The 25,900-nt window shown below is 30.4% G+C and overlaps 2 protein-coding genes across 4 annotated transcripts in view; one reads left to right on the forward strand and one right to left on the reverse strand.

Annotated features, from left to right (window-relative positions):
* Positions 1–2,073, forward strand: part of LOC139425167 (uncharacterized) — a 134,049-nt gene extending 131,976 nt beyond the window's left edge. Inside the window, exon 12 of the mRNA XM_087165574.1 lies at positions 835–2,073. Within this exon, the coding sequence (XP_087021700.1) occupies positions 835–1,496 (662 nt within the window). The 3' untranslated portion in view covers positions 1,497–2,073. The remainder of the gene's footprint in view (positions 1–834) is intronic.
* Positions 2,074–12,344: 10,271 nt separating this feature from the next.
* The window catches only part of LOC107453740 (uncharacterized), a 63,975-nt gene continuing 50,419 nt past the window's right edge, over positions 12,345–25,900 (reverse strand). Inside the window, exon 2 of one of the 3 annotated variants that reach the window (XM_087165575.1) lies at positions 12,345–15,888. In XM_087165575.1, the coding sequence (XP_087021701.1) occupies positions 12,658–15,888 (3,231 nt within the window). In that variant the 3' untranslated portion in view covers positions 12,345–12,657. The remainder of the gene's footprint in view (positions 15,889–25,900) is intronic. The other 2 variants (XR_015434557.1, XR_015434558.1) reach the window with 2 other exon arrangements.

The raw sequence follows: 25,900 nt of genomic DNA on the forward strand, positions 1-25,900 counted from the left end.
ACTGTATTAAGAAATTCCCAATATGCGGATAACCGTAAAATTAAAGTTTCAGTTCGCATATATATTTTTTTTTACATCTCTGACAAAGTTTTAATTTACAACCCATAAACTACATCTTTTTATCTAACTAGGAAAACTCTGCACCCCCTTGAATTCATTGCAGATTTAAGACTTTGGTAGATATGATAAAAAATAGTGGAAAATATTTTACTAATAGCTACGTAAATTAACAGTGGTAAAAGTATAGTGATAATAAAGACTCCCGATTGGTAACGCTTGTGCTACTGGTCCGGGGTCTATCTTTGGACTGCGCAAGATTGACTCAGCCTTTCTTCCCTTCAGTGAGTCGATAAAATGAGTACCAAGCATACTTAGGGACTAAACATTGGGAATTCCTCGCTCGTCGGACCACCCAACCGAAACATCTGCTCTTGCATCCCTGAGTTCAAGATTGACAAAATTGGGATGAACACAGTTGACTTTTACCCTCCTTTGGATAACGCTATTTCCTAACTGCCATTGAAGAAAGCCCTTAAAACTGAATTTTTCTATTTAAATGTATTATAAATGTGTAAAACATATTTGATACTATACCCGTTGAAAAATTTTCACAATCATAATTCAAGATTTATATGGTATCAGGAATGAACAATGACTCGATGCAACATTATAACAACTATTACAACATTCTGATGCAATATTTCAATGATTTTTTTTTATTTATTTCTGTTCAGTAGCAAACGTTGAAGATAGTGACTGAGTATCAAAAGTATTTTTAGGTTTATTTTCTTTTATTGTGCTACAGTGACTTTTATTAATTTTTTTATTCCACAGGTGTGTTACGAAGAAACCATATGCACTCAGATCGCAACACATCCCTGGACAATTACCGCAGTGCCACAAGCAGTTGTAGCTCTTCAGACATAAGTGACTACATGGAGTCCCTATCATTCATATCCCGTAGTAGTAGCAGCAGCAGTGGTAGTACCGGCAGTGCCGATTACATGCGATCCGAAGACTTGTACAACATGAGAACTATTCCCAGACCCCCACCGAAATCAAATCTGTTGAGCATTAACAGTGGGATTCCAAATGTGCATCAAAGTCGCCATTCGGGGGAAATTAACGGAATCGACCTATCTAGTCAACCATCTAATCATCGTAGTAATTTCATTGACGACTCTTCCTCTGGAACTAGTTCTTCGTGCTCATATCAGAACCCAAAGTGTTACCATGCGACGAATGATAGACCTGGTACAAGTTCTAGAGGAAACAGGGATTCTAGGTCCTCTACGTCATCAACTAGTTCATTAAGTACGTCACCTAGTGTAACAGACTACAGCTCTTCGACGTCTTCATCTCCTCCACGCCAAAGTCAGCTCCCCATCAAAAACATTGATAACAAAATTCCAGGAACGAATCCCGACGATTCCAAAACGTATGACAAGAATCATTTGTGTACTGCTGCTTCAGTGGGAGCAAAAAAACCTACATGAACGTTTTTTTTTTCTTTTTATTGCTGTGAAAGACGAAAGAAAGATGTCAGTGTATGTGAATGAATGGTTTTGAAAAGCTTGTGATTTAATATTTATTATAATGTAGTTTTTTAAAAACAAATATATTTTGGGAGGGATTTTAATATCCTATTTTCCAATTTGTGATTGGTGTACATGGAAAATTGTAAATTTTGTGTAGATTTTTAAAGATATATTTTAAGTGTTTCATGAAACACTCCTTGATTTTATACTTGACATAGAATAGAACACTATTCTAGAAAATTTTAATAATTTTAAAATTTATTTCTTTCGTTTCCAGTTATACAATTTTTAATACTTATCTAAAGCTTGAAAATTATTTGATGGTTCCTTTTGTAATGTACATCGAACATAGCGAGCCTGATTGCATATGTAAAGTTAGATGTCTATTTTTATGTCTTATTTCATTAATGATCTTTGATTTATTTTATAAATTTACTGAGAATATTTCATAGCATATAAGTTTATTCTATTTCAACTCTAAAAATCAAATTTTCTGTGTTATTTTAGTTGATTTAATAAATATTTTATTTATGAATGAATTTATTCCTGTTTTAATACATAATTTTTTTAAGTGATTTGAAATGCATTCATAAATGAAGACCTTGGGGGTAAAAAAGGATCTCTCAATTTTATATTTTAATGATAAACAGTTTTTCTATAGATTACTGGAGTTATGTATGACTCCTTATTAAAGTAAGCCACTGTTATGCTACCATTTCTTGACGGAGATTTGTGTTACTATAGCCAGAATGAAGCAAGAGTATGAGCTAGAATGAAAACTTTTGATGGATATAATTATTTGCTAAACAAGCAAAAATGGGTTATCACTTTTTTCCCGAAGTCTTCAAGTGTTTTTATCCTTCGAACTGGTTTTGTAGCTTTTCTTTGAATATTATTTAGCTTTCAAAAGCTGTCTACATATTAACAGTAAATGGTAAGTCCTAAATTAAGAGTTTCGCTTTGAAATAACCAAGCTTAGTTTTTTTTAGTTGAACATGCTTTATTTTAAGTATGGTTTCCGTATATTGAGCACCCAATTGCCCTGAACTATAAGAAGTAAATCTGGAGAAAGAAATTGTGGAAACTATGAGGAATATTTAATATTTATTTCACAATTAATAAACAAAGTTCATTGAATAAAGCTATATTTCTTTCATAAAAAAGATTGTTATATTCTGATGAAATGGAATTTTTCTTAACTACCACAAATAGTAAGCATTGAGACGTTTTTCCAAACAGTATAATTTATTAAGAAATTAAAATATACATTTTTAGAAAATTTATTTAACTTATTACATTTTATCGCAAGAATCAAATATGCATCATTACATATCCCATATCATAAATTGTACAAATATATATCTGGCGTATTAATGCTTTGAATTTCAAGTAAACGTACGCTATTCGGGACTATTTCTATACTCGTGTTTATTTCTATTCTTTTATTCTTTTAAATATGTCAATACTCAACATTGTTTACTTCTACATTTTTCTATTCTTAAAAATATGTTTTAAGATTTAAAATAAAGTGCATTTCATAATTCATAATCAAAAGTAAACAAGTAAAAAAAAACTCATTGTTATCAAAATAAATTATAGTGCTTAAATATTTTGATTTGCTAATATCAAATAAGTTACAAAACTATGAAGATCTAGTTTTTCCTCTCGGATGTTTGTAGCTGATCATATTTTAGACATCAGTGATTCTAACATATCAGTTTTACAATGAAGCATAATTTATTAGTATTTCTTCGTTAATGGTTGCATATCAAGTAATAATTAGCTATCTTGCCATAATCGAATTTTGAATCTGAGCTTAATTTTTATGGGATCATTAATAGTTTTTAATTTATAGGGTTGTTTAACAGTTTGATTCACAATAATTCATTAATCGCTTTTTATTTCTAATATTGGGTGCATATTAAAAGTACATTGGGTACATATTCTAATATTGGGTACATATTGTCAAAACTATATTAAAAATTTTTTGTTAATAGATAAACTGTAAATAAGGTGTAATTATCACTAGAAGAAGTCAACATGAAGCTTGCTGAAATAAAGTAAGTCTGTTGAGTATTCAAAAGATTTGCTTGATAAGTGTTTTAACTAAGATCATAGAGAAATCAGCGAAGTCATGGATTTGTTAAATTGATCTTCTAGTGATTATATGTGTGTTCCTGTCTGAATATCATACACACGAATGTTTTTTACACGAACCTTTAATAATTATCTTCAGAATTTAAATTCTTCCCTGCGCTATATTTAATAAATATCATACCTTTTATCATATGGCTTTACTCTTTTACTTCAAATTATTCTCAAAATAATAGCCCAGGAAGTATATACAAAATTATATACAAAATGTTTCCGGAATTTTTATGCTTTTTATCATTTCTATATAACCTGTAAAGTTTATACAATAAATTATCGTCGTTGCATAGGGTAGATGACTATAAAGGATTAAAATTGATGGTACGACAAAATGCAAATAATAGGGAATTACTTACAGTATTTTTTTTTTAAAAAAAAGTCTGCTACACCTTTAAATACGTTTTTAAACTTGCATGAGAAAATTCGGTTCGAATTTTTTGTGATTTTAAATAAATCGGTATTTAGAAATATCTGTTGGAAAGAACACACTAACTACTTAAAATCAATATTATTCCTTTTGCATTTGATCTACGAATTAACAAATTGAATTTAAAATCTGCACATAGATTCATTGAGTTAAATAACCAAATCCATTGAAGTTAATCAATTTAAATATTAAATCTGATGCGATGGAATACAAATCCATTTGCGTTTTAAATCTAAACCATTTTTGCCTTGCAGTTTATAAATACGAAATATTAAATTACCTGCGATTTTTACAAGATCGTTGCTTAATCTTAATTTCAGTTTTATTGGTTAAATTGCATGAATTTGCTCCAAAATTTAGTCAAAAGGCAACATATTTTAGTTTACATTTTAATCGATACGTATACTTGGAAGCACCGTGTTTAAAAATATTTCAAGTATAATTTTTACATTAAGCATGTTTTCTTTTGGTTTGTCAATATTTTATAGTTTCCAACATTTAAATTCTGAAAAGCAATTTTTGATTTTTTACTTTAAACTCTTTTTGTATTTTCTGTAAAAAAAATTGTTTTTTACCTCAGTGCAAAAAGCGATAACTCTCAGAACATGCCTTTTTTTATCAATGGTATAATTTATATACTTTTGGAGTATCAATTTATTTTTTGAAGTTTAAAATCAAATACTACATTTTTAAAAAAAATTTAAACCCAAATTCTTAATATTGCTCAAATATTTCATTCCGTGTGTATGATATGGCTTGTTATTGGAAAGTAGAAAAATGTAGATTTGATGTGTTAAAATAAAATTTAATTGAAAAACTATGCGAACTTATCGTATTAAAATGAATTTATCCGAGTACCCCAAAGTTATGCAAATTGGGACCAAATGACGTAGAAAAGTAGTCATTATCATTTACACTATTATACTAAAATTCTTCATATCTGAAAGTTGTTACAATGTCTGTAGAAAAACCATTAGCCTTAACCTACTGAAAATATCTTTAGCAGTGTGTTATCAAATTTATAAGCTGGTTAGCAAATAAAAAAAGAGCGTTTATAGGCAGTTATGAAGAAAAATAAGTGATTTTTCTTGACACAAGTGCTTAAATTGTTATAAAAATTATAACAGTAGTTCCTTATTTGTAAAAATTATATTTGTAAAGTGTAGATATTTCTCCCATGCAGAGTTGAATGTGTTGGAAAACAAAATTGTACAGTATAAAAGTCTGAATTGAGTGATTTAAATACTGACTTATCGAAACAGAATTTATTTAGAGATTTATTAATGCTGCATTTTGGCAATAATTACAAGACAGTTTTGTCAGCAATATTATTTCTTTGGTGTTATTTTTGTCCTCGATTATTTTCATTTATATTTTTCTTCCTCTAAAACGATATGTTGTGTACAGGTAGCATCAAAATCCTCGTGACTCAAAGAGAGTAGTCTTATGGTAGAGATCCATGAAAACAAATTTGAGCAAACCCAAATGTTATCCCTATGACCCTTCACAGACTTGATGGTCATTTACCACTCTTCTATCATAAGGCAGACCACGAGCACTAGAAAAATAGTCACAGCTGTGGTGTAAATTTATATAGCATTAAAATACTAGGAAAGCGAATTAAAAGATAAAGTCTACATTCTATGTACACATAAATCTGCAAATCCCTGTCAGCTGTGAACAATCGGCCACTTACCCTATCAACCCGGCTTGAGTCTTTTTCTATGTAAGAAACTAGATACGAGTTTGTGGTCAAAAATATGTGCCGTCACAATTGTGCGCAGGTCTCAGATTAACCTAATCGAGACCTGATTGGGAAAATTTACTCACTCACCTAATTGAGAAAATTTACTTACGGCCTGCCTAGATCTAGCGCTAAAACCAGACTAATTTGCCTCATTAAAATGCCATGAAACCTAATTGAAAGATAACGCTTTTTACATCAATGGACAAAAATCTGTCAAGCTTTATCTCTCTTCCATGCGAAAGGCTATCTTCAGCCATGTGACATAAGACAGAGCAATCAAATATACTCGTGACGTTTCAAATATGGGGATATGGTAACAACCACAGATTTTGTAACCGTGTGTCATGTAGTTTCATCTACTCTAAAGCTCTGTTAACTTCTGTCACCTCTGTTATTTCTTGCTCATATCTTCTGGCTTAAGCCATGCTAAAAGTTAAAGGCCAAAGCACGACTCCCCTACCGTCGTTGGCTTCGCTACTAAAGATTTAGAAAATTGGTGATGGTCGGCCTTAAATTATAGTATACAACGTAACTGATTGTTTCTTGGAAAATGGTGTTTATTCACAGAGCCTAATCATTTTTAAAATAATTAATGAAAGCACCAAAAAATTTGGTTTTGTTTTCTTCGTATATTGGAGTACTGAATCAACCCAATTAACATGAATTTTTACAAATTTCAATTTATATTAATGCTGAGTGATTCCTTTTTCGCATTCTTTCGCATTAATTTCATGTTCCTGGTACCTATCCGAACTTCAAAGATTTATTTTTTTTATTGTTCCAGAGACTGCTTGTAATTAAAAAAGCAAAGATGATTGGTATTATTTCTACACCCCTTTCAATTACTCTAGGTACTGAAAGTCAACCCTCAACTTATCTAGTCTTCCCTCTGTTTTAATTTAAATTTTTAATCTGTCTTTGCTGATGATTCAAATACTTTGTTTTAATACCATTGACAAATTTGTATCATAATACATAAGTTGCATATCTGACAAATTTTGAAATAAAACCAAACTTTTGCGTTACAAGAAATAAAACTTAAAAAGTGTCGGACATTTTTAATGTGAATACATTTTTTAATAAGTATCTTTGTAATTTCTGTCCATTTTCAATATCTTTAACTTCAGTTTCACTTTAAAATGTCCTTAAACTTACATAATGAGATGCACTGGGAATATTCTGTTTCGATAATTTGGTTGAAAATCATATGCAAATTAGTGAAACATTGGTACAAATTAAAAAATGTCTATTCTTTATGCTAGTTCCCATTTTATTTATAACTCTTTGTATAGATCTTATTAATCATTCAATTAAAATATCGCAAAATACTGAGCTATATTTTTCTTGTGTTAAACAAAAATGCTGCTTGTCATACAAATGTCAGCATGATATCGTATGCTAATGGGCCTGAGTTTTTTTTTAAAAAAATCTTATTTGTAAGGAATAATAATAGAAATTGACGAAATCTTTGTTCTTAATAATAAGAATTGACAAATATGTTATTCTATGTTATTTTGATTTATCTCTAACTAAAGTTTTTAGTTAACTAAAGTAATGTTTTTTTAAAACTTTTTTAGTGAAAACAAATAGTATGATTAGTCTTCCAATTGCAATAAATGATGAAAATAACTGTATATGAAGAGGATGAATTTTAAAACATTAAAAGTATTGTTTTTTTTCTACTTAAAGATTTTTTTTTTGTGCAAAATTTAACAGCGTACATATTATTATCGTTACTTCAATCAATCACTATCAATTATTATTAATTATCGTTACGGGTATGCAAATATTCTATAATCAAAATCCAAATTACTTGAAAAGAATTTAAAATGCCTTCAAATAAAGACGTATATAATTTTTCTGGGTAATCGAGAGGAAGGAAAAAAAATAATAAAGTTGTTAAAATGAACTTGGTGCTTCAAAATGATGAACTTTTCTTTCATGAAATGTCATTGTACTTAAAATCATATCGAATGTAACTTTCCCTTTCTTGAATCGAATTATTACAAAAAAGGTAAATTTTCGCCCCTAGAAAAAAGTTTCACCAAGGAAAAAAGCATCATAATGACGGCAAATTCGGCAATAACTGAAAATGTTTCTTTTATTTGACGTCATTTTGGAGAAAATTTCTTTGGTGAATTTAAATACCAGACCTGAGAATTGGTCTAATAGTTTCATAACAAATCGCTGTAATATAGACGAGCTTTTTAGACGTAACTAATGAAATTATTTAAATAATAATGCAAATTCTAAAATAAGATTTTTTGTAATGTGTTTGTGTGTGAATTAATGGAAATAATACAAAACAATTAATTTATTAGCTAACAATTATTTCTGTGCTGTGTATATCATTTAATGCTGACTTTCCTGAATGCAATGAAAGTTTTGTACATAAATTTAAATAAAAAAAATAGCATCTTTATCTCTGTTTTATTTTTTACCCGTTATATCATGAAGAAAATTTTTTAAAAGTTACTCAAAGAGCAGAAAAATTAAAAAAAATTAAAATCATCTCTCGTCAAAATGCATTCTTGTTCGGTTTGAAAATTTTTTATTTTAACGATTTGATAAGATCTGTTATAGAAATTTTAAAACTATATTGTAGCAAAAAGAGTCCAAATTATTGAAGATAGCAAAACTTTATCACACTTTTAAGTGTTAAACTTTTTTTCCTAAACTATATTTTTCAATCTAGAGAAATTTCTAGTATATAAATTTACACTAAACCTAGAGTCTATTTTAAATTTCAAAAATGCGTTTTCTATATCATTGGTACAAATCTATACCTATCAATATTATATATAATCTTATATATAATATATATCAATCATAATATTATAAAAACTATTAAAGTATTGCATTTTAATGGTTGCTACTTTTGCTTCCTAAAGTGTATTTTGATTTGGTGTTTATTGGTAAAAAAAACGTTGACTGCTATACTACACCAAAACGCTAACGATATTAAGTAATCTAAGTCAGCTCACTATTCGTTCATATAACCAGAATTGTGCGAAACATAACTTGTTGAAAGCTATCAGTTGCTACTGACTGGAATTTTTAAAGTAGCCTTTATAATTTGCAATTGCAATTGTAATCGTCGTTACAAATCATACTGCTCTAAGATCACAAAAATATATGATTAAATCTGATCTTATAACGATTACACTTTCGATAGTAAGTTGTCATGAATACATATAAGCTTGATTACAGAACATTTATCCATGCAATATTTTCCTTCAATTTTTTTACTACAAACTAAGTCGGACAAAATATTGGAAAAAGTTAAATGTTTACTAGGGCACGTGTATTTCATTGAAAAATGAAACACCTTTAAAGGGTTTTTAGTGCTTCCTTTAACTACTCTACTAAGGAGTCATAGTTGCTCAGGGGATAGAGCTTTCACCTCTCAATAAGGTGAACCGGGTTTGAATCTCAGCGATGGCTGGTCGATACGAATTCTGCACCCGGCTCGCACCAACCACAGTTCTGACTTAAAATATCCTCAGAGGTAGACGGGTCCTGGGTTAGAGTACCCTTGCCTTCAAACTAGCCGTGAGAAGTTTTAGTTAGTTTCTTCTCTATGCGACACAAATTTAGAGTTAGTTTCATCAAAAAGTACTTCATGAAGGCAAAATTTCTCCCAACACTTGAACCAGGACTGCCCTTGTCTTCTGGCTCAAACTTACGAGGCTACGGAGTGCCCTAAAATTGAGTCAGCTGTTCAACGATGATTATAAAATAAAGTAAAATTACTTTACTTCAAACTAAGTTGCGTGAAATAGTGGAAAAAGTTGAATAATCACTAGAGAGTCTCTAGGTTCTGTATATCATTGAAAAAAGGAAGCACCCCTGAAGGGTTTTTAAACACTAAAATGAATGGTTTACACCGGAGGAAAATTTTTTGTTGCATTTAAATAAATATTTGATCTTGCCTAATTCGGGTGTGGGGATTTCAAATCTGAAATTAGTTTTCCTCTTAAAGCTAGAGATTTTCTTAAAAATGACATTTTTAGTTTATTATTTGTCTAAATGTACGAATCTAAAAACGTTATATTTAACATTAGGGTCGGGTAAATGTTGAGACAAACTTTTTGGGAATTGGGGTGCATCATCAGGATTAAAGCTGCGTAGGAACCCCTGCCCTCGAACGTCGTCGTACGCGGCTAGTGGGCGCTTCCTATTATGAGCAGTTCATAGTATGGAAGCGCTCCTAGTGATGTATCAGAACATTTGCGGGCACGAGTTCTTATGCAGTTTTAACTATGATGATTGTGCCTTAACTCTCCAAGAAGTTTATCTCAACATTTACGCAACCCACTGTATAATTTTTTTGAATTTGTGAGTTTCGGTAAAAATAGACTAAAATAAACTAGCTAGGAGAGAGAAACCAATTGCAGATTTGAAATCTGCGATACGAAAGTATCTCAGATCTGTTAAAAAAATCTCATGCAACAGAGAAAAAAAATTACTGTTCAGTGTCATTTTTAATTATAAAAGCATTATCAATATCAATTTTGCATGATGCTAATCTTACGTATTTAAAAAATAGAGTATAAAATAGAGCACGTGTACAGTCTTGTATGAAACCTTAATTTTCAAAAATTCCAAGCGCTGTTTTTTCTTTAATAAATAACTCTATATTAGGGTTCATTTTACTCATGTGAAATTTCATCAAGCAAAAACTAATTTTTTTTTTTTTTTTTTTTACAAAAAATACACTCTTCTCAAGACAATTCAGTTATTTTATTACTGCTTTTTACTCTAAATATTAAATGATAGTACAAATGAAATGACTTTTTTTTAATTTCTCTTAGAATTCTTTTAGATTTTTAAATACAAATTCGTGAGAAGACTATGAGATTAATGTGTTAATTAATGTTAACAATTTGTAAACAATATGTTTAGATTTTTTCCATTACTGATTATTTCATAACAGAAGAAAAGCTAATAACTCAAATTGGTACACAATCTCCAAATAATGACAATTCACGAATTCTCCCATTCTTCGAACAATACGTCACCAAGAATAATGGAATTCATTTTCTAAACTCTCAGAAGATTAAAGCATTAATCCAATGTAAATCTAGTTTGACGGACTTATCGAACGATGCGAAATGCAGATTAAGTGAACCAAGCTTATTACTCGTGAACCACACATTAATTCAAATTTCATTCAATGTGTCAAATGACAGCGTAACTTAAGCCAAAACTATTGTGCACTTTGAATCAGAATTATTTGTGGGTTTTAAACACATGAAATCTTGCATACGACATGTAATATTAAAAACTTTTATGTTTTGTGTACTTATGATTATTTACAAGTATTATTGATAGGACTTAAGAACAATGAAATTTAAAGCCCTTACATTTGCAAAGTCAAATCCCGCAGCTGACGAAGAAAATATTAATTGCTTTTATCTAATCTTATTTAAATAACTTAATTTTTAATTGTTTTTTAAGAAAGGATTTATATTCTGCGTTATTTTCTTTCATATTTTTCTTTTTTATGTAATGCGTAATTTTCTTTCTTTGTTTATTATGCGCCGCATTGCATGCATAAATAAAAAACTTAATTGATATGCAGCGTGGAGTAATCATAAACAATATCGGATAACTTTTGACTCGCTCAAACACAATGCTCAGGGCCGTGGTGGCATAAAGGATAAATCGCTCGCCTACCAATGAGATGGCTCAGGTTTCAATCCCAGCTGGTCGATACGAATTCCGCACCCGACTCGCACTGACTATATTGCTAAAGTAAAATATAAAAAGCATCAGATTCATGTAATTGATAACTTGTAGTATCAGTATCAAATTATATCTGATAATGAAAAAGTTGGTACTTACCCATCACTAACATATGTACTGTTAAATTTTGAAGTTAATTGGAATGAAATGGAAAAAGGTTTTAGTGTTTCTCGGATATGAAAAATCCACTTGAAATTTTTGAAAGCATATTTTATTAACTCAAGACTCTCTACATCTTCGTTTATCTTTTCGGACATTATTATAAGACGTGAATCTTGTTAAAGCGTGTAAAAATAAAAAGCAAAATAATAATTTTTTTGAAAATAGTCACTGAGGTTTTTCATATTAAACCACTTTTCTTAAATATTAAAAAGATATAAGTGCGTTACATAAGAATAAAACTAAGTTTTTGCAATTAAACAACAGAGCTTTTGAGAATTAAAATATTGTGATTACATGATTATAAAAATGCCCTGCACGATAATAAAAATATACAAACACAAAAACGCAACCAAGTTTCTAAAAAATATAATATTTCTTTTCGATTAATGAATGTAAACTGCATATTTCGGAATTCTTATCACCAATTGTAATCCTGCTTAAGACACCAAACAACATAAACAGAGCATAAAATAAGTGCTTTTACTACAATATCCATACATTGTATTATAAAATTGTAAGGATATTGCAGAAATGTTTTAATTTTCGATGAAAGAAAAAATTATGAAACAAGTTTTATTTTTTTTTATTTATTTATTTATTTTTTATTTCGGCATTATGGAAGGAGATGAAAAACAAAACATTGAAGGGCTCTGGGCAATATATTCATAAACCACATTTTTCTTAATGTAACATATTTACATCCAACTGTTCATAAGTTTTTTAAACTCACAATAGATAGCAGCACAATGCATCTTATTGCCCATATGATAATAAGGCTGCTTTTTCACGAGCAACGCACTTATAAAAAGTTTGAAATTTGTGCTTATCAATATATCGGTACACTCTCTTCAATTATTTTTTTAAAAAAATGTGCTCAACAAATATTATTTTTTGTCCCATCCACTCATTCCTGGCATCATAGGAGTGGTTCGGCTGGGCCACCATCCACGACTAGGTACGTACCATTTGTTGCAAGAACAAGATACAGTTTCTGGCCAGGGCCAAGTTTTCCTTGGATATTTATTAGGTTTATGGTGCTGATGATGGTGAACAATATTCCACGGCCACTTCGATGGAACTTTTGGCCTCTTGGTTGTCACAGTCCCGTTGGGTATTGTTGGTGGTGAAATGTAAGCCCATTGATTTTTATGCCAAATTTCATCATCATACTCATACTCAGTGGAATTCCATATGAGTTTATCATTTTCTATTGATGTATTTGTGGTAGTTGTTGAGTTGTCCATGGTTATATTTTCTGCTGAAGTTTCGTTTTCAGATAGTTGGGCAGGCGCGGTCAAGATGGGAGACTTCAAATCAGATACTGGGCTATCCTCGGCTTCCCCATTCGCTGCTGGAACGGACGTGTTTTTCCACACAAAAAATGGATCGCCATTTGCTTGATTGGGAATAATGAAATACCAGTGAATAATGTGCTGGGCATTACTGGTATGATTTGATACATTGTTGTTTATGCTGTTGATCAATGGTGTAATATCTTTATCTATGATAGATTTTAGAGAACCTCTACGACTTGCTTGTGATTGTGGTTCAGATGCTTCGACGTCATAGCTGTTAAAGTCATTCATATATCCACGAAAAGTTCTCGACTCTCTTGGAGAATAGCTTTGGGTGTTGCTCTGTATGCGAGGGGTATAAGCCTCTTGGCGAGCGTAACTAGGTGGTATATTTTGGTTATACTTTGGAGGATTGTTACCAATCCCGGGAGAGTAATGTTTAACATAATTCGTATCTGAACTTTTAGTAAACTGAGTAAAGGGCCCATGTCTTCCATATCGTTCATTATTATAATGACTTTCATGCTTTTGTTTGAAACCCTGATAAATATTAGGCCTGTTGATGGGTCTAAAATTCTTGTCCTGTGAGTAAGAGTTGTAGTGTCTTCTTCTTCTGTTTAATAAATGTTCAATATTTTGACCATTCCCTGTTATCCTGTTTACATTTAAAATTCCTGATTTATTTTTTGATTCTGGAATTGGACGATCTGCAACAGGAAGCTTAAAAATACCAGAAAAAGAAGTTCGCAATGAAGGTATAAAAAACAAAGATATATTTTGTAGCAATTTAGTAACTCCATTTATTTTAAAAACACTATTTGTTTTGTTTTCTATTGAATTAACCTTCTCGTTGGTTAATGTGTTTATTTCAAGCCATCTGTTGATTTTAGTAGTAGCACTAGTATCATTAGACTTTTCTTTTAAGAACGTTAGAGTAATCTTATTTTGTAAGGGCTCTGCAGCTTTTTTATAATTTACATCGCCAGCGTTCCTTTCAGATTGATCTTGCGATTTCCTTAAACTCTCCTCTGGGAATTTTAATCTGAAATAAACGTTCTCCTCTCTCTCTTTTGGTACCTTAATGTCGAAGTTTAACTGCAAAATGGCTGCGTTTTTCCTTTTTAGAATTCCCGGTCTCTTATCATGCGAATCTTGGCTGTAAATTTGCAATGCAGATTTTTTACGTTTCTTGGCAAGGTCCCCAGGAATCAAATCATTTTCTCGAGATTTCGTTCTCGACTTTAATGAACCTGCAGGAGTGAATTCGTCGCTCTCTTTTAAAGCAGTTTGATTCGATTTCGAAGACCCATTGATGGCAGAGATTTTATCTGATGAATCTAGGGGAATGGATACACCACTCGATTCATTTCTTTTTCTTTCTTTAAAAGATGTCGATGATATAATCGGGAGAGAATTCGAATTATTTTCCGAATAGTCCCCTGATTTACCGCCATCTAAACTTCTCAAAACCTGTAAGTCAAGTTGATTAGCTTGTTGGTCTGTTCTAACTTCTTTATATCTATTTATATTATATTCATTTGATCTTTGACAATGCATTATTTTACATACTAAGTCACGAAACTTAGAATTTAAATCGTTTGAGTGATTCTCAGATAAAACATTTAAATTTTTGTGGTCTGATTCTCGCGATTCGATTTGAGGAATTCGAAACAATATCTCTGCATCATTGAATAGTTTTCTTAAGTAATCAAAGATGCTTGTTTTATTTAAAACTCTACTATTATTTCTCCTTTCATTGCTTGTGGTGGTGTTCTGTAGATTGTTTTGGTTTCGGAATTTGTTATCATTATTGCGTAGATCAGATGTATTTCTTCTGTTTATATAATTGGCGAGTAGGTTTATATTATAAAAATTATTCTTTTCTTTTTGATCAGTGTTTTTCTTTTCTTTATTGAGAACTGTTTGCTGCATATTATGCTTTTGGAATCCAAATTTGTTAAATTTATTGTATTGATCAAACTGTTTTCCTATATTCTTATCATTGGTATGCCTGTCATCATCGCGAATTTTATCTGTTTCGTTGTTAAAATTGTCGATATTTTTTCTGTTGTAGTTCCCTAAAATATTTCCAAAACTTTTCCTATCTGGATATCCATTTGATATATTTATTATTGATTCAGTACCAAAAGTTTGTTTGCGATTGTATTTGGTATCAACATATGGAAAACTATTGCTTTGAAGCTGCGCGTTTAAAAATTCCTTGTTTACTCCATTTCTGTTCGCATTTACATAACCCTTATTTTTTTTCCTTGTATTGAATGCTTCAAATGATTTTCCTTTCAAATTCGAATCTATATTCTGTTTACCAAAAGAAACTGTGCCATTTCTTTCGTCTTCAGAGTTTATGGTTCTATAGCCTAAGTTCTTATTCTCAGAAAGTGTCAATCGCTTGATGCTTGAGTGAGTAAGTGTTGCCGCAGTTGTTGGTTGGTAAGACCAATATCTAATCCATGGATTCGCAACTGTATCTTGTCCAACCACAGTGCTTGAATCAAAAAGGTGGTCGTTAGCATAAACTGAAACACCTGCGTTTCCTGTATCGGGCTTATTAAATTTGTCTGCAAACTGTTTTTTGCTTTTATTTCTTTGATCATTTAATGTAACCTTCAGATTTTCAACTGGAGACCAGGTGTTTGATGTAGACAACCTTCCATCTTTTTCTATCGGTTGTTGTGATTTTGGTCTGTATGATGATATCCGCAAACATCCAGACAGAGAATTGCAACTGGTTCCTGGTGCAATAATGGAGCTTTGCAAGGAAGATGTAATAGTATCGAAATTTAGATGCAAAAGTAGAGCCTGGAAAAGTGTAAACATTACTATCAAGTTGAAATATTATTGAAAGGGAAAGAAAAATGAAAAGAGTTTGATTTATAATTGAAATCTGGAAAAAATCCATTTTTTCATCAGTAACTTGATTTACAAGAAATTCATAACAGAAAATTTAAATACATTTTATTGAAATCATACTTAAGTTAGACGAAGATATTTTTTCCCAATATTAAAGTATAGTATTTTCTGGTAAAATACGATAAAATCAGTAAAAAGTATAAAGTAATTTTAATAATTTTTTTTCTAAATAGTAAGTTCATATGTTTTATTTTATTGCAAAAAACATTTTTAAAATGAGGTAAACTATGTAAAATTTTTTAATCATCTTCGAATGAAATATTATTCTTTTATTTTATTGCAAAACTGGTTGCATTAAGACACTATTACTTTAATACATTCTGCAACAATATTTTGTATGATAGTTAATCAAAATAGAAAAACAATTTTTTTAAATTTAATAACCTTTTTCTTTATTTTTCTAACAATAAACTAACTTAAATACAAAAACAATGAAATAAACAGTCACCCCTAAAATAATACATTCTTTTACATGATAAAGGGAATTTGTTCAAAAAAAAGATGTTATTACAGATGATGTTATTATTATTTTGTCGTTGTTGTTTCCAATGCCACTTGCCAATTACCACCAAGCCTGTTTGGGGAAACTAAGCGAATTGAAGGCAAAGGGTGCATTTCCCGTTTTTCAGTGGCGCTGTTTGTAGCCAAGAATACGACTTCTGCCACACGCACGTCACAGCCCGTTTATTCATCCACAGATCATAATTTTGACCTAAATCAGAAACGATCAATTTCCAATTCCCCCAGAAGTATTGGTTTGTTTTGGGAGCAAAGTACATATTATTTTACGTTAGAAACACGAAATATAAGCACACTCAAGAAATTAAGTAAACTTTAAAAATTCGAAATGATGTGTAGGGGAGAGTGGGGTCAATTGTAACAGGGTACGATTGTAACAGATCAAAAATTTCGAGTGTAGGGTTCTAGATTTGGTTCCAAGGTGGCGCACAAGGTGTATTTAATAAATCTACATGTATACCCCTGCTGGCAGTCATTTTTATGTACATTTGAAAGAGTTACATCACAAGGGATATTTTCAAGCTACGTCAGTAATTTTTTTGGAATTAGAATATTATATTGTAACAAAGTAATTTTGCTTAATCAAATAAAAATTATTAACCGAATATGTAAGTGGACACCTTAATTGACATTTCAAAAAAAAAATTAGTTTTGTTAATTAACTAGCATTATTTAACAAATGAAGCAGAAATGGCGTCTTGGGGACGATTTGAACAATAAGTAAAGGGACGATTGTAACAGCTAAAAATAAATAATCTTATGTTTACAAACCATTACTTAACTCTTTGAGAACCACCAATAGTTTCCTATATCATTTATATTATGTTGCATGTTGCATATTATGTTGCATATAATTAACTATGTTTTAGTTGAATTTATGAACTGTTACAATTGACCCCGCAAGTGGGGACAATTGTAACAAGTGCGCGACTGTCAAAAATTTTTAATAACTAATATAATAACATTTAAAATAAGTTATTTATTTTTTTTCTAGTAGAAGATAGTCTACTTTACTCGTCTGTCAATTAATACTAATTATATATTGGATTTTTTGTCAGTTAAAAATAGTTAAATAAAAAATGTTACAATTGACCCCACTCTACCCTACATAAAAATTATTTATTTGGCAAAAAATTGAAAATATATTCATTATTGACAATTCTTAATTTTGGCTATTCTATTATTCTAACTTATTCAGTGTTTGCCTCTCAGTTAGGGGACCCATGTTCGAATCACAGTGATGCCTGGTTAATTCAGCCGCCGGTACACTTTGACCACAATGTTAACAATATAACATTCCCATTGGTAAACAGGCAAAATAATTTGGAAAAAATAATTGAATATCTTTGTCGTTTGGGTAGCTGTGGTAACTTTTTTAGAGAAAAAGTAAATTACTTTCACATAAAATGTCGTCATGATGGCGAGTCTACTCCAAGGCTTAGTCTGAGAGCCTTAGTGACTCAGGGGATAGAGCGTTCGCCTTCCAATAAGGTGAACCGAAACCAAATCCCAGCAATGGCTAGCCGATACGAATTTCGCACCCGGCTCGCACTGACTACAGTGCTGACGTGAAATATCCTCAGTGGTAGATGGATCAGGGTTTAGAGTCTCCTTGTCTCAATCTAACCATGGGAAGTTTTCGTGATTTTCCTCTCCATGAAACGCAAACGTGGTTTAGCTGCATCCTGAAGTCCTCTACGAAGGCATGTTTCTCCCAACACCCAGCACTTGATCAAGGAGTTCCCTTGTCTTCTAGATTAAGTTCAAAATTACAAGATTACGGAGTTGAACAGTGATAGTAACAAAAATTCAGAATTGGGTCAGCAGTTCAACGACTGTTAAAAAATTAAAAGTAAAATGTTTAGTCTAGAAGTTCTCCTGTTTTTTGGATTGAGCTTACGGTTACGAGACTACGAAATGGTTAATTTATATCGTCTGCTTAAGAACTATATTAAAATAAAATACTAGATAAGAATAAAGATTGTTTTAAATCTATTTCAAAAATCTGCAACGAATTAGATCTGCAAAGATCTTTACAGTTTAGGCAAAAAATTTAAAACCACGTGTTTAGACTAATATGTGGTTTTAAATGCTACATCATACGTACTTAACTGATTCGCCTATTTAACAATTTACTTATTACTTATTAACCCGTATACTGGTTTGCTCATTCGCTGATTGATTAATTAACCTCCTCTTTAAGCATCCAGTTTTTTTGCTGAACTGGTTAACTAGTGGGACTATTATCTAATTCATGGTTTCACTTATTTAGCGATTAGTTAATTTGCTACTTTTTTTAACTTACTCGCTATATCAAGAAATATTTAACAAAAAACAATTTTTTTTCATGAATAAAAAATTATTAATTCACTTGAAATTTCTAATTAATATCCTCCTTAGACGTACAAAAAAGAAAAGAAAACATAGACAATTATAATTTTTTAAACCTTGAAATAAAAGGGAGAGAAACCTTTCGGCGAGCAGCATTTTTTCGTCCCACTTTATAATAAATATATACTCGTATTTTCGAGTTGTTTCTTTTTTTAAGAAATTATTTAATTTTAGTAACTATTTTATTTTGAAAAATAGAACTAAGTGCTTACACTTCGCTAATAGCTGATCCTGTGAGGAATATATAGTTTGTCTACTGTAAGAACTCCCCCCGCCGCAAATCTGCAATGGAAACAAGAATAGTTCATTTCAAAAAGGGTAGCTTCTCTTCACTCTAGGGCTAACACAGTAAACCGAAGAAAAAAATTCCCTTTCTCTCGTCTGCCCGAGCAAAACCTGTCCTAAACCGTGATCTCACACACCTTCTTGAAATTCTTATACTTCGCTAGCATAGTCTCTGCTACGGATCTAGACAAATAGCTAAGGGAGTTCTTACTTTAGACAATTTAATACATGCATTATTACTCTTGACACTTAAAAAAAAATTTAACATATTTATTTGTTTTGAAAGAAAAAAAAATTCATTAAATTTCAGTAACAGATAAATATTCAGAATATCTTATACAAATGAAAATGTCAGTTACCCAATATTTCTACTTGAGTTTCATACTTTGAGACAAAATTATTCCGAAAATATAATTTCCTGTAAGACAATGCTTCTTTTGATATCAGCGTAACAGATTTTTACTGAAATCAGCTTTCTTTTGGAGCCGTAAAAGAAACATGAGGTAATAAAACAATTCTTAAAAACACACAATAATAAAACCTCGACTTTAATATATACATTTCAACACAATAAAATTCCATTTCCAAAAATAATTTCAGGCCCAGACCATTCCCTTTTCAAGTCTTTCAGCTACGTGACGAAATACCATTGTTTGTTATTTCATCCCCTGAAGCGATCTCTTTAAATATCTTCTTTTTTTTAATGGCCTTATTTAGTTATCCCACTAAATAAATAAAAATATACAAAACGGCAGCTTCCTTTAATACTTTGCGAGACGTTTGGAATTTAAATCGAGGTAAAAAAGAGATGCAAAAATGACTTTATTCTATCACGTGATTCCTCACGTTCCACCCCAAACCTTTAGACTCCTTCCGCCATTCTCGAAGAACGTATTTTACTGAAAATTTAACGAATCGGGGTTAAGGTGGCATCGTAGGAAAAAAATATCTGATGCGATCGGTTATTTAAATTTTATATAAATAGCTTACGCATAAATTCTGAACTCGGAAATGTTTAAAAGATGAAATTTAGAAAAAGAAAAAATCTTAGCTTACTAAAACGTGTAATAAAGTAAGTTTTTAAACCAGAGTTTACTTGCTAAGTTGCTTTAATCATGTTAATATTTGTTTTGCAAATTATTTTAAAAATTATGAATAAAAATAATGCGTTTCTGTTGATAATAATAATTTATTTATAAATCATGCAGAGCATGATTTAAAAATCGCTTAAGTTTTGGAAAATAATTATAGAATATTTACTGTATAGGAAGGCTATTTTTAAAGTAGTAGGTACACCAGTATGGATATGTATTTTTTTACCGTTTCAATCGCAATCTTTACGATAATTTCAGGCCATTTCTTTCCAAATCCTTCAACTATACTACAATAAACCATTGCTAGTTATTTCATCCCCTAAAAATATCGTCATTTTTAATGGCCGTACTTAATCATCCAACTAAGTAAATAAATGCATAAAAAATAGCTTCCTTTAATACTTTATGAGATGCTGAGGATTCAAATTGTAGTAAAATAGAACAATATGCTTATGTGCTGTGTATTGTGCGAGCTAGACTGTCGGCCAGACGTGGACTATACGGTTAAGGGTTTTGCAAACCTAGGTACGTGTCCACGTCTGGAAGAAAAGAAAAAAAAAGTAAAATAGAACAGATTCAGATTAAACCTTATTCTATAACGTGATTCTTACCAGTTATTCCAGCCCATACCTTTAACCACCGTTCTACGAAAAAAGAATTTACTGAAAATTTAGCGAATAGAAGTTAAGGTAGCATTCGGAGAGAAAAAAAGAAGAAATTTTTGATAGGGTCAGTTATTTAGGATCTATAAATAACTATAAAACTTACCTAGAAAATCAAAATGTGGAGAAATTTAAAAACCGTAACTTGTAAAACGAAAGGAAATTCTTAGCTTCTATGATGAGATTTTAAACCAGTATTTTTGAAGTACTTAAAACTTTTCAGTTTTGATTGCTGTCTTTGAATTTTACAAAATTTGGGTTAAAAATCACTTGAGTTCAGAGGAAAATTAGTTTATAGTAAAGGAATACTTTTTTCAACGTGTTAATTATACACCGATGCATGCTTGTTGTTTTCCATCGTAGCATTTTAATAAAACTGTTAATTTATCTCTAATATACGAAACTTTTGTTAAAAACTACATTTGAAAATTTTGCTAAAAAAATTCAGATAAAAATTTTGATCTTATTCACAACCAAACTATGAATTATTTTTAATTTAGGTTAGGAATTCTGTTTATTCCTTTTCACAAATGACTTTCAACATAATCAGAGCCAGTTTGTACCATTTCTGAACATAACCTAAAATGCTCTTCAATACTATTACAAAAATACTTTTTGGAAACTTAAATCAAGATAAAAAAGAAATTCCGAAACGACTTTATCTTATCACGTGACTCCTCGTGTACTTTCCCATACCTTTAGACTCCTTCCACCGATCTTGAAGAGCAAATTTTACTGAAAATTTAACGAATCGAGTCTAAGGTTGCATCACGAGGCAAAAGGAGGAAAAATACCTGATAGGATCAGTTATTTAAATTCAATAAATAGCTTACGTAGAATTTCAAAATGCGGATAAGTTTGAAAGCTTAAATTTAAAAAAGGAAAAGCTTAGCGTGTAATTTTGTTTGGTTTTAAACTAACATTTTTAAATTGCGTCTGTTTTGCTAGTTCGTTATTAATTTTATACTTCATAAACACACATACAAAATTTTAATTTTAACGATATTTTTAAAGTGGAGTGGCGGAGATAGAGCGTTCGCCTTCCAATGAGGTGAACCGGGTTCGAATCCCAGTGATGGCTAGTCTATACGAATTCCGCACCCGGCTCGCACCGACCACAATACTGACCTATAAATATCCTCAGTGGTTGGCCCATCATGGGTTAGAGAACCTCCTCAGTTTGACTAAGCGTGGAAGGTTTTTGTGCTTTTCCTATCCATGTAATCCCAATGCGGATTAGCTCCATCAAGAAGTCCTCCACAAAGGCGAATTTCTCCCAAAACTTATCGAGTTCGCTTTTCTTCTGGATAGGGTTCAAAATTACAAGGCTACGGAGTTGAACATTAGTAGTCGTAAACATAAAAATCGGCTGTTCACCAACGGTATAAAATAAAATAAAGTATAAAGCGAAAAGAGACAATTATTTTCGGTCAAATCGACTCTATTTACTAAAACACCATACAAACTGAAATCGCTTTCAAAATTAGGTTCTGCCTTGTAAAATATAATACTTTCTGCATAATGTATCTCTCTTTATACTTTAATTTTAACTTTAACTTTAACTTTAAACTTTAATTTTAACTTTAACTTTAACTTTAATTTTAACTTTAATTTTAACATAAACTTTAATTTTAACTTTAATTTTACTCGGAATAGTTTATCCCATGAAATATCCGTAAATAAACCCAAACAAAAGCAGTTATTGAAATGAGATTCAAGGTTTTGATTTCGTTTGCGTATTAAATTGCAAAAATCAATAATTTCATATCTCTATCACCAAAGTGAATATTTAGTTTTATTATAAAATGCACCTTCATCCGTTAAAGAAGGAGCATTGGCTACAATTTGCACTAGAGTTTTCATTAAAAGTTTCCCCATAAGTAGATCCATGTTAGAAAAAAAAATATTAAAAAAAAATTCTTTCCATTTTCTTTTTATAAACAGTATCGGTCACTGAGGTTTTGTATTTATTTCTTTTTATTTCTTACCCATTTGGAGACCGCAGAACCAAAAAGGTTGAAATCTTTAACAGAATCTTGGATCTAACTACGTAATTCTTATTAGACAATTTTCATAGAATAACAGATAAAAGCGTATCAAACCATTTTGAAGAGTCAGAGAAGGTATGTTTATTAAAAATATTTCACATGGATATCGTTATCGGAATGATCGATATATGTCTAAACATAGCACTTTCTGTACAATATTAGGGGAGGAAAGAGATCAACACTAATATTGCTCTTCATACTTTATCTCTGAATACTTCATTTCATAAAGCAATCCTAAATAAAACCAAATTAAAACAGTTGATGAAATAAACTTCAAGTCTCTAAATTTCATCCTTTTGCTTACTTAATTGCAAGAAACCCTAATTTTGAACTCATCATGAAAGTGAATATTGATTGCACTATGAACTACGCATAAATGCAATTTAATCCATGCTAAACTTCTCTTTTATAACTGAGTCATTCTAACTGAGTCATTCTTAAAGGGTAATTGTCTTCAGACATCAGATAAAATCATTATTAAATAATTATAATTAATCCATAAATTTTGTGACGGAGAAAGTGGACTTCATCAAAGACCTTTCTCGTAGAAATCAATATCGGAATTAAATGTTTTCTTACAAAACATAACATTATCTTAACAACAATAGGGAGGAAAAGATAACAACACTCTTATTTCGCATCATAATTTTGGATACTTCATTCCATGAAGTAGCCCTAAGTAAAGAAAAAAAGCAGTTATTGAAATAAGCTTTAAGTCGCTGATTACGTTTTTTGCGCACAAAATTTCAAGAACCTGAAACTTTGATCTCTCTATCACCAAAACAAATATTTTTTTTCATAGTAAACAATAAATGCATCTTAATCCATATAAAAGTTTAAGCAAAGAAGCCGTCTATTACTTAACTGAAATTCGGATCTAACTGCGTCATTCTTTAAGGACAATTGTCTACAGATAGCAGATAAAATCATATTAAACCATAATTTTGAGACAGAAAAAGTGGACTTCATCAAAGATCTTTCCCAAAGAAATCAATATCGGAATTGAATGTTATCTTTTAAAACATAACACTTTCTGTACAACATTAGGGAAGGCACTCCTATTTCTCTTCATTATTTTGGATACTTCATTCCATAAAATAACCCTAAATGAAGCCAAAAAAAAAAACAGTTATTGAAATGAGCTTTAAGTCGCTGATTATATTTTTTGTGCTCGAAAATTCAGGAACCTATAACTTTGATCTCTCTATCACCAAAATAAATATTTATTTTCATTACAAAATGAACTATAAATGCGCTTTCATCCGTGTCAAAGGCTGGGCACGGCTATGGTCTACTGTTTAACTGCATTTTGATCGCCGATGGCTCTAGTCAATTAGCATGAATCTAAAATATCCATCCAACATTTTGAAGGCGTAAAGAAAGACTTTTACTGCATTTTTATGGGTACTTTAAGTTTATCTCCGAACTTTATGCTAAAGAAACAGTTCTTTTTTAGGAGCAATTATTTTTGCTCTTCTTAGTATGTCTCTTTTTGTGAAAAATGCTTAATATTTCTTTACGGTAATGATTCTTTTCAGTGAAAATGTGTAGTTACCTGCGTTTTTTTATATATCTCTTCAATAATGAGTATTTTTTCGGAATAAAAAAAATAAAAATATACTTCGATTTTTCTGCAATATTTGTTGTCTTGTAATGTATGAGCATACGAGATTGTAAAGCCAACTTTTTATTTTTAACAGTTAAAATATGGTTTAGGAATATTATTCTATCTTAAATATGTTCTGATTTGCTAAATTGTAAACGACAACAAAAGTTATGAATGAAAAAATTAAAATTAATCCAAAAATGAATAATAGCTAGAATTTTTAAGTTTTACAGTTCTAGAGGTAGATCTACGACAGCGAAACTAAATCTTTCTTTTATGAAAAATGCTTAATCTGTATTAACGATAATAATTTGAAATTACGAAAAACGTGTTGTTAAATAGGATTTTTATAACTCGTTTTAATTATGAGCATTTTTTCTTTAAAAAAAATAAAAGCTTCAATTTTTTTTAAAAATTTTCTCTTTTAGGCCGAGTTTTTGTATTGTGAAAACATGAAAATACGCACATTTAATGCTTTCCATGCGAAATATGGTAAAACTAGCTAATCAGTTAAAATATTGTTGTAGAATATTATTACATCTTAAATAAGTTTTGGTGTACTAAATTTTAATCAGAAACAAAAGTTAATAATGAAAGTTTCGAACCCAATTCCGAAAATGTATTTTAACTAGAATCGTATCCTTATGATTTTAATTCTGAAGCAGTTCTAACACGATGAACTTAAGTCCCTCTCTATGAAAAGTGCTTACTATGCCCTACTATAACAATTCCTTTTAGAAAAATATATGTTTACAAGCGCTTTTTTTATGTGACGCTTTAATAAAGAATCTTTTTTTTCTTCAATTATATGTTTAAGGTAATATCGTAAAAGTAGCTTATATGTTTTGAACAGGTAAAATATTGTTATAGAATACTATTATATCTTAAATGGGTCTTGATGTGTTAAATATTAATCCAAAAGTTGAGAATTAAAGTTTTGAACACGATTCCAAAAATGTATTTTAACTAAAATCGTTTACCTAAGATTCTAATTCTGAAACAGAACTAGCAGTGGAACTAAGTCGCTTTTTTGTTTTGAAAAATGCCTACTACGTCTTCACTATAATAATTTATTTTTGAAATATAAGTACTTACAGCCGTTTTTTATACCTCACTTTAATAATGAGTATTTATTTTTTGCGTAAAAATTAAATAAAAGCTTCTATTCTTTTCCAATTATCAGCATAAGGCTGTGTTTTTTTTGTGTTAAATACTCAGATTGATGTTTTTCTAAAGAAATATTGTAAGACTTACTTACAGATTTTCAACAGTTAAACCATTGATGTAGAGTAATAT

The sequence above is a fragment of the Parasteatoda tepidariorum genome, chromosome 6 (assembly GCF_982258835.1).
Source record: "Parasteatoda tepidariorum strain Cologne lab strain chromosome 6, Ptep-v5.0, whole genome shotgun sequence".
Lineage (NCBI taxonomy): Eukaryota > Metazoa > Arthropoda > Arachnida > Araneae > Theridiidae > Parasteatoda > Parasteatoda tepidariorum.